This window comes from Magnolia sinica, chromosome 3, assembly GCF_029962835.1.
Source record: "Magnolia sinica isolate HGM2019 chromosome 3, MsV1, whole genome shotgun sequence".
In the NCBI taxonomy this organism is placed as follows: domain Eukaryota; kingdom Viridiplantae; phylum Streptophyta; class Magnoliopsida; order Magnoliales; family Magnoliaceae; genus Magnolia; species Magnolia sinica.
In genome coordinates this window covers 6,604,950-6,615,748 of record NC_080575.1, presented here as the reverse complement: position 1 = coordinate 6,615,748, position 10,799 = coordinate 6,604,950, and the positions used below count along the sequence as shown (strand labels likewise).

Below are 10,799 nucleotides of genomic sequence, written 5' to 3'. Positions count from 1 at the left end.
AATTACAAATATCAGCTTGACCTGAAACTTTTTGACCCACGAGAAGTTTTTAATGGTTAATCACCATTGTTTTCTGTGGTGTGGTCCATTTTATATTTGTATCTGTTTCACATTTAGTCCCATCCCTACAATGATAGGAAAGAAAACGGATAGACGGCGTGGATTTACATCGTACACATCAAGGTGGGTCCCACAGACACTGCCTGACCGAACTCGATATTTTCCCGACCGAACGGAATCCGCTCCTGATCTTGCGCACTTTATCTACGTTACGTCGCTAACCATGTGGAGAGTAGGATATGGGAAGATAGCCACAATCGCCTCTAGCCAATGCACGGCTCTGAGCCAATACCGTGGCTGTCCAATCGTTTGACAGCTGGAGGGTAAGCATGTGCCACGTGGCACAGGCCATGGAAAGACAACGTGCCGCCGACAAAATTCGAATGAGGATATATAGTGTTGATGCATGGGAAAGTGACGATGTGCCCATTTTGTACAAGTGGGGCCCAGCGTTGATAGATCCAGACCATCTATTATGGGACCCAGTGCAGATGAGGGATAACCCAAAAACAGTTCAGATTTACAGATCCCACCCATTAAATACTCGATCATTAATATGAACCGTTGCCTTATTTTCTTCAACCGTCAATATTCTGGCCATTTATCGAAGATATAAAACCTTAAATATCCTATTCTTTTTATTGATCGTCCATCTGAGTAATATACCATAGGATCACCGGTCTAGATGACAGAATCATTTGCCCTTTATACAAATGGTGGTTAGGTCACTGCTCACGTTCTGATGGACGAGGACTTTATAATTCCCACGCACATGCATGAAACAGAGTTTCCAAATTCCAAGATCTAAAGGCACGATGTTTTCTGACGAGAGCAGATTGGTTTGTTGGGCCACTGTCGTGTGCGATCTACTCACCTACACGTTTTATATTCTCATATTTGTATGATCGTAGCCATCCATTAGGTTGGTAACGTTCTTTAGATACTCTAATTTATAACTGAGGCTGTTTTATTTGTTATATGATCTGTCGGTTACAGAAAATGAACGGCTATGAAAAGAGCTTCTTTCCCGTCCATTTTCTTCAACATCAGTCTTTCATTTTATGATTTTAGCGTCCAGATCATAAGAGTGGTCTTTATACAGTTGGTCCACCTGATAGACCGATCCGATCTTTTGAACTGTGTGAGTCCGGCGCGTGGATCGGGAGAGCTATATACGCGTGTGAGGCTTCCGAGACTTCACTTCTGGCATTATGATACAGGGAGTTACTTGATACTCTGGCAGAGAATGACTCTTGATACACAGGCACTCAAATTAAACCGACTACGTCTTGGAACCCACTTTAGCTAGGTCCCCAAGATCAGATTCTTTGTACAATCCTAACCACTGATTCTAGGATATTAAATATCTTTAATTTGTTTAAATAGGATATTAAATATCTTTTATTTTCAGCCGTCTAAATGCCTACCACTCCCGGTCGTGGATTAACCGACAAGCGTAAATTTGGTTCCTGATACATCTCGACTAACCGATAATTTAGACAGGATAACTTTGAATGGATTGGGTTTAATGCACGCAATTTCAAACCACTTCTAAGTGCCTGCACATAATCTGTCAATGCCTGAGTATTTAAGTTATTCTGTTTTCAGAAGCGGTTTGTTAAAATACGTCTTTATCCATTGATATGAGTCAAGCCCTGTCGAGCCTGGCAAGGCTTAACTCGGCTCCCCTGGTGGCTAACTTCATTTTGAACTCAGTGCAGCTTAGCTCGATCCTTGAGTCAGAGTAGCCAGCTTGGCGTGATTCAATCAGTAGTTCACCTCAATTCAAACTAAGTTCGAGTAAGTACTATATTTCTTAAACTAATAGAGAACATTTTTAATTTTTCATATAATGTAAAACAGCAACTGCAGTTTATGGGTATTTCAATAAATACTCGGCTAACAACATCAAAATCAATATATGAGGATAGTTTTATAATGTAAATTTTTTATTTTTTGTAGTAATTTGTTTTGTATCCGTTCCTTCCTTGTCACTAACTGATCCTACGAAGAATGTATGCACTTAAAATAATACTTCGATAAGTCATTTAATCAAATACTTAGCAAGTAGCATCAATATATATCAAAATAACGAAGTCATTGAGTCAATTCAATCTTAGTCTATTCGAGTTGAGAAGAGCTTCTTTTTTTTTTTTTTTTATTGCACACGCACACACACCCCACACACTCATGCTAGGGGAATTTCATTACCTATGGGTACTCAAACCCTTGACCGGGAGTTGAAACTCCTGAGAGTCTACCACCGGAGCAAGAGTAAGGACCCAAGTTGAATAGAGCTTGGGCAAGCTCAAACTTAGCTCGAAATTTTTCGAACTCCAAAGACTAACTTAACTCAGTCAAAATTCAATTTTGAGCCAAGGTGAGTTGAGCTTTTCCAAGTCAAGTTGGGTGAGTTGACCGATCTAACTCAACTCGGGTGCAGCTCTAACTATATCTGGTGCATTTGGGGCCATGCTATGATCTAAAGCAATGCAGTGGAGCCATCTTGCGGTCGTCAAGAAAAAGTAAATCAATATCTTCTATATACCGGTACCAACACCGTCACCTACAATATATGGTGATGTATGTGTTGTATCGACACTGTCCATCCTTTCACCAACTCATTTTAGGGCATAAGCCTGAAAATGAAGCAGACCAATGGATCTAGTGGATTAGAGCCATAGGAAGCCATGGTGACTTAAATCCCACCATTCAAAACTTTTTGGGACCGGAAAAGTTTTAAATCAAGCTAATATTTGATTTCCCCCTTCATCTAGGTCTGTGTCACCTTATCCATAAGTTTGGATGTTAAATAAACATTAACGATGTAACCTACGAAGGTTTCAGCTGTGGGTGTCACCATCCCCAGTGTTTCCTACGGTGTGGTCCACTTGAGCTTCAAATATGCTTTATTTTTGGAGACATATTTTTAAATGAGCTAGCAAAACGGATAGACGGCGTGGATATAAAACACATACGTTAAGGTGGCCCCACAACGCCCAACACCACCTAGCCGCCTGGTGTTGGGTTTATCATCCAAGCCGTTTCCGTTGTTCACTGGCGTAAAGTACAAAAGATGAGTCCCACCAATTGGACGGTCCAGATTGGCATCTGGCACGAAACGTATACAGTGGAGAGATGGCTCTACCAAACTTCGGTTCTCCCGATTCTAAGTTATCAATTCCCTATGGAAGTAAAAAGGGTTGCGTTGTCGTTTAGTCCTTTAATACCAATCCCTACGGGCGATATTCGCCACGGGTGAACGGTCCAATGAAGATCAACGATAGCCGTATTGTGGGTCCCACCTGCATTGACACTGATTGGATGAAGTGGGGCCCACTTTCTATCACTTTACCATCCAAACGAGGCAAGCGATAAGATTTTTTGGATGTGGGTGTCGCATCATTTCCCCAGCTGGGGGCGGGCCAGTTAGGGAAGTGGATTGCATCCTGCCCCTCCACGATGGAGGGGCTCTGTTGGACCCACCGTGATATATATGGTTTTCATCAATGCCGTCCATCCATTTTGTCATATCATTTGGTTGGATGAACCCCATCCATTTCCTCGATCATTTTGAAATGATATGAACTCAAAAATGAGGCAGATCAAAGGCCCAAGTGGACCACATCGAGGGATAGTATGGGCTGTTAAAAACTTCTTCAGAGCTGCCGAAGTTTCAATCACATTGATGTTTGTGTTTTGCCTTCATTCATGTCTATATAACCTTATAAATACGTTGGATTGTAAATAAACACCTCATATTTATCTCATACCCTCTCATGGTGTTGTGTGGTCTACTGGAGCCCTGGAATTACTTTATTTTTAGCTAATACCTTAAAATGATATGGAAAAATGGATGAACCATGTTGATAAAACCCATGCATCATGTTGGGCTCTATAAAGCCTAGAGCATTAGGCATATGGCTGCCCGGATAGACTCCCTAGCGGCGGGGCTTCTATGGGGCCCATTTTTATGTATATGATTTATCTTCTGTCGTTCCATTTTTCTTGATCAATTTAGAGTATCAGTCCAAAAAATGAGGTAACATCCATCACTCAAGATGAATACACAATGGGGATTGAACATTACCATTAAAGTTTCAATTAAGCTTATATATTTTTGTGTTTTACATTATCTAATTTTATGTGACTTTATGAACAAGTTGGATGGCAAATAAACGTAAATGTAAACATTAGAAAGGTTTCAACAATGGACATCATTATTACCCCTACTTCTTCGTGTGGTCCACCTAAGCCTTACATTTATCTCATTTTTGGGTTCATGCCCTAAAATGATACGAGAAAATGGATGGATAACATAGATAAAACACATGCATCATGGTGGGCCTTATAATTATTAGGCAGGGCCACAGAATTGTATCTAGTATCATTCTTCAAATTTCATTCTAATCTAGCCTACAATATATGAAGCCATCTACTCACTCAACTCAAGAAAGTGGGGATGACTGATGGAATGTTTTTCTATCATCAGAGTCTGCTATCAAATTATTCTAATACAAACAAATATCAATTGATTGTGAATCTCAAAAACTATAGGTACAACGTCCTTCCCTGAAATAGAAATTTCATTTAAAGCAGACACTGTTGAATTTTCGTTTAAGCACCTTCATTCACAAATGGTGTAATGACAGCTGTCTCTGTCTCGAACATGGACCATTGACACCGAATTCTCTAATATTATCCGTCCAACAAAAATAATTATTAGAATTCAATCGTACCATAATTAAAAAATTTAGGTGATGTTCCAAGTTCACGAAGCTACCGAGAACTTTAAAGATCTAACCACAGGTTAGTTCTTTAAAGTTCTCTGGCTTATTGAATCAACAGGACCCACTCAGCAGAGAGTAGGAAATCACGTTAATCGCACAATTCTAGCCATCGATTTGATTACCACCAAACGTACGGATAGGGTGCAATAGATCTCCAGCCCAAATCCAATGGTCTGGATTGGCCCTCACGTGTAATACGTGCATGGAAAGTGAGTCACAGCATGCAAGCAGTTTTGTGGCGGAGACTATGTAAGCCAAACAACTCTAACATGTCCCGACTTGGTGCACGTGTGTAAGATCCAGGCCTATCATTAAGTGGGCCCAAGCCCAATATTCCCTCGCCCATGACTAGAGCGATCACGCCATCATATTTAGAACAGCCGTATGACCGACAGTGGACGGTTAGAAATAAAAATCGCCATTTGCCTATATCAAAGGTACACGTGTCGTCATCACATTAGTGGACAAGCAGAGGCTGTGAAACAGGCCATTAAAACTCGGTGACTCGGACTGAGTCATTCAATCCTGAGTCGGATCATGACTCAGCAGAGTTGGGGCGTGATTCATTTCAGTCAGGCAGGCATCAGGTCGCATATGACTTCATGGTTCCCATAGGCCCCACGTGGCACATGCCCTGATCTCGCACATGTGCCACTTCACTGCAACTCGGGAGCGGATTAGGTGTTACTCTTACCGTGGGGCCCACTTTGATAATGTGATGTACGCACCGTCCATCCATTTCTCCAGCCCATTTTAAGACTGGATCCCAAAAATTAAGTATATCCAAAATCTCATGTGGACCACACGACAGGAAACATTGGTGATTGAGTGCCTCACCGTTAAAAATTATAAAGGGCCCATCTTAAGGTTTTCGTAATGTTTATTTTCCATCCAACCTGTTGATAATGTAAAGAGAATCTGGATGAAGGGGAAAAATGCAAAGATCAGCTATATCTAAAACTCTGTGGCCCACAAAAAGTATTTAATGGTCATTCAACCCTGTTTCTGGTGGTATGGTCCACATGAGATTTAGATTTTCTTCAGGTTTGGTATCTCAAACTAAAATGAGATTAAAAAACAGATGAACGGTGTGGATATACAAAAAATACATCAAGGTGACAGATAATCCGCTCCCGTCGGACTCAGGCTCAGATAGGTGATACAAATGGCTTGGTGCGGTTTGATGGCGACTCGCCAAATCGACACATGATGATAATCAAGGACACGAATTAATTTTCTTGTTCTTCTCTCGATGCACGTCGAAAATTGTCTGGTAATCAGGACCGTTCTTCTGGTGGGCCACTGTCAAGTAAGGTTGTACCGCGAGTTTTACCCATTCAATGTGGCCGATGATCTTAACCATTCATTTACACTCGACTTATCAGATGGCTGTTGTCCACTCCCCGAGCAGATTAGGTGTTCCGCGCCCTGACTGTGGGGCCCACCTTGACGTACGTATGCATTGTAAATCCACACCGTCCATTAGTTTTTCCAGCTCATTTTGGGACCATGCAATGAAATGGGCAAGACCTCGGCCTAGAAATGTAGAATTTTGAACAACCATACTATTTAAATCGGGCCTGTTGATAGCCCTGATGAGCGGGTACAAATATTGAATGACCTAAATATCCTAGGACCGCTCCCTATTGATGACATGAATGTAATGCATCTGCATCACGGTGAGCCCCACAGTGAAAAATCCACTAACTTTGATGGTGTCAGGAATCCATTGAAGCCGTGCCCATCTATTTACTGTTGGTTAACCTCCACCGTCCATCCGAATGATCTGATTGGCGTTGAAATTAGAAAAAAAAATAAATTTAAAAAGGTAAAAAAAAAAAAATCGACTTACAATAATATCTATCAATTTGTGCCTTCAAGTGGACAGAAACACTGAAAGAATTTAAACGGTTGAGATTCAAAAATAAAAGTGTATCAATCAAGTTGCTCGAATTATTGAATCAGGATGGTTTTCGTACCATAGCTATCAATTATATAAGGATTCCCAGTTGGATGGTCTGGTTTCATGGATCATAAAGCCACGTGTACGGTCTTAGGGGAAGGAAATGGAATGGTTTCACAATACAGATCTACTGCAGGACCAATCACATGGAAATGGGTCGGGTACGGTTAAGACCCGCTCAGTTGGGGTCCGGATAAACGGGTAAACGAATATCCAGTCGAGCTTGGCACATCTTCCAACCCCAAGTTGAACTTGGCTAGGCTCAGCTTGGCTCGGATCTCAAGCCTGTTTGGCCAACTCAACTCGCTTCGGTCAGCAGTTCAACCCCATGAGGCATTTTATCAAATACTTGAACTGCATCTTAAACTTTTTATAGAACGCAGAACAGTAATGATAATTTACAAGTATTTAATCAAACACCCAACATACAACATCAAAAATCAAACAAAATCTAACACTCGGCATGCAGCATCAAAATCAAACAAAATTAAATACTCAGCGAACAACATCAAAATCAAATACCTAGCAAGCAACATTAAAATCAAACAGTCAGCATATCCATTCTTTCCTCACCAACACTTCATTAAGTAATTTCATCAAACACTCGGCGAGCAATATCCTTATGAAAATAATCAACTCATCAATCTGATTCGATCCAAGTCAAGTCAAGCAATCTTGAACTCAGCTCGAAGAAATTTTTTCGAGCTCCAAAAACGAGCTCAACTCAGTCCGAATCCAACTTTGAGTCGAGGCGAGTGGAGCTTTTTTGAGCCGAATTGAGCGAGCTGACTGAGATAACTCAACCCGTGTACAACCCTACTAAAGATATTGGACGGATAACATTGTCGAATCGAGGCCATTCTTTCCTTTAAAAAAGATATTTGGGCCACCCACTTTTCAAGTTATTGTTCCAAATGATTAGAATATCTGATGGATGCAATTTTTGTTACTTGAACTATGATTAATGTTCTAGACCAAATGAACCATCCAGATCAATAATAAAATTGCTGATTTCTTCAAATGCAATTAATTGCATTGTAACCTAGTTCCTTCATACATATATATTAGCAAAAAATCATTGTTATATTACATTACACAATTACATCTTTTTTCCCATAAAATGCTAAAAATAATAATACCACAACACACACCAAAAACGTGCAGTTAAAGATTTTCAATCTCTCTCTCTCTCTCTCACTCATTTACTCTCTCTCTCTCATGTTCTCCTCCTCACCATTGATGACGGTGTCCCATCAAAAAGATCATCAATGAACGTCTCCAGATCCTCCGGCCCATACTTTATATACTTCTCCCATTGCCGATTACCTTCCAGGTACTGCCGGTATCGTCCCAAGAACGAGCGATATGCCGGAATCACCACCGCTCCTATCGACACCCGCAGCTCTGACTGCATCTGCTCATCGCTCACCACCCATGAGCTCTGAGTCTTATGTATCTCTTCAAACATTGCATTAAAGGTCTTGAATCGCTCTTTCACCGCCGATTTCACTACATTCCCCCTCCCTTGCTGCAACCCTTCCTCCTTAAAACACCCCAAGATCTTGCTCCACGTCTCCCGCTGGTAGTTCTTATGGCATTGCCGGAATTCCGATGACCGTTTCCGTCGCCAGTTATCTCCCAACAGATCATGAATCTCCGCCGAGCCTTTGATCTTTCTCATGATATACTGACCATTATTCATCAGAAATATATATCCAAGCGATGGATCTTTATATAACTTCGATTTCGATACCAGATTAGCGTCTAAGAGCTCCATTACCGTCATGAGTTGAACGGAGAACGGCGAGTGATTTGATTTTTCATCATTATCGGATTCTGTATTTTGTTCGGATATTACTGGTTCTTGACCTTCTTGGAATAATTGCCCTACCGTGTCGTTATACTCACAGGCGTATTTTAGATAATTCATCACGTAACGGGTTAGTGGGTGAACTGCACCAGCTGGGACAGGCGTCCTTCCATGGTCGTTCTTGATTGAATTCTCAAGATCTGAGAACATAGCGATCGCAGCTTCTGCGATCCGACCACGAGAGGATGAGATCTCAGATTTCAGCTCAGGTAAGTCGTTCATCACAGGGGCCAGATCGCGGAGAACTTCATACATGTCGAAGAATTTGAAGAGCTTTTCTGCAGTTCGTTCTGTCATTGCTACTGTTTCTGAGAAATTGAGAAGCTGGATTACAATACAACGGGCAAGATTGCCGAAGAGATAGCCAGAGATGGATGTGTGGTCAGCAAAGACCGCCTCGCAGAAACTCCGCTCACCAGAGAAAAATACCTTGATGCAGCCACGGCAGGCCTGGATCCACGTGGCAATCTCAACTTCCATCGATCCCCACGGCATTTTCTGAATATCTTCAGCGCTGATTTTGCCAAACCCGATCTTAACGAGTCTTTCCTCGAAAGAATTCCGTCGTGCGATGCTGAAAACCTGACAGCATTCAGTTTCAAATCCTGCTTCGATCATCGCTTTTGCAATCATAGAGAGCTGAGAAACGGTTTCTGGTGGAAATCCAGGAAAATCGGAATCTGCATCGACTTCGGATTCGTGGAACGAACGCCGATCAGGATCTGTCTTCTGAGAATCTTCTAGAAGCCACCGGAATTCCTCTTCGAAGAATGCCATTGTACGTTGCAAAGCCTCATTAGTGCGAGCGAGCAACGTTGCGTAATTCGGATCTGATGAGAAGCTTCCAAGCGCCTGTGTCAGATTTGAGATTTTACCGACTGCTTCAAGAACCGACGATCCTTCATCAGAATCATCGCACCACTTTCCATGATCCTGACTGCAGTCGCACTTAGCGATCTCTTCTTGGAAGAGTTTCACGAATATTCCAACCGAATCAGGGATTTCAGGTGGGGTTTGATCTGGGTTTTGGTTGTTTTTGATGGTTGAGATGGTTTGTAGAAACTGGTCGATTTCTTCATAGAATTTATGGTAATTTGAAATGAAACAGTTGCCTTTGGCCTTTCCTTCTTTTTCTTCTTCTTTCTCTTCATTATCACAGCTGTAAATCTGTGTTGTTTTTATTTGGCCATCGATGCTAACCGTTGATCGGTTGGGTTGGAACTGCTTGCTTTGTGAGGAAGAAATATTCTCCATTTGTTCTCTCTCTTGAAAGAAGAGGAAGAAAAGGAGAGGAAGAAGAAGAAGAAGGAAATGAAAGGAGATGAGATTGGAAAGGCTGGAGCGGGAATATTGGAGGATTTGTCATGATAGAGTTGAAATGGTCGTTGTTTGTGTGTGTTTGAGAGAGAGATGGATGGTTTATTTCTCTTGTCGTTTTTTAATCTTTGACTTTGACCCGTTTTACGCGGGAACGATGGACGGATAGTATTTTAAAAATGAGGAGTTATATGACACTCGGTTTAGTTATGACGCTTATACACTGGCACTCAGAAATTGTACACGTGGCATGGAATATATTAAGTAAAAAAAGACCGAGTTGATTCTGCATCCTACTGTCTCCGAGCAATTCTAACCTTTGATTAGTGACACTTGTTTGTGGGAATATGACCAATGGATGTTTTTTTTTTTTCCATTTTAACCGTCCATTTTTCGACATCAATACAACGGTTGGATAATTAGGTAATCGTAATTTTTTTCTTCTTGATATATCTAGAGTTTTCATTTTAATTTGGACAGTCTATTGTGAATAATTATGGGTTGAATATGCAATTGCTAAGTGCCTGCTTATCATCCATTACACTGTGCCAGAGTTTCTCTTTTTATGGGGGAGTTATTGATACTCTAGCTGCATGTGACACTTGATACGCAGGCACTTAGAAATGGTACAGATGGTATTGTATTAATTCAATTAAGCCGACTAAATTGAGGAAGCCACTCTTTCTAAGCCACAGTAAAAAAATCAGACAGGCTGAACAATTCCACCCTCTAATTCGTGGACACTTGTTTTTTAATTTTTAAATACAAATATTAAATATTTTCATTGTTTTAATTGTCC

The 10,799-nt window shown here is 41.1% G+C and overlaps 1 protein-coding gene across 1 annotated transcript; it reads right to left on the bottom strand.

Moving 5' to 3' along the window:
* Positions 1-8,009: 8,009 nt before the first annotated feature.
* On the bottom strand, positions 8,010-9,937 carry LOC131238773 (exocyst complex component EXO70B1-like). The gene has a single exon (XM_058236379.1). The coding sequence runs from the start codon at positions 9,935-9,937 to the stop codon at positions 8,030-8,032; it is 1,908 nt and encodes a 635-aa protein (XP_058092362.1). The 3' UTR covers positions 8,010-8,029.
* Between the last annotated feature and the right edge of the window lie 862 nt (positions 9,938-10,799).

What these genes read in the sequence shown, in the direction of transcription:
- LOC131238773 (XM_058236379.1), bottom strand. Translation starts at nt 9,937, where the DNA reads ATGGAGAATATTTCTTCCTCACAAAGCAAGCAGTTCCAACCCAACCGA.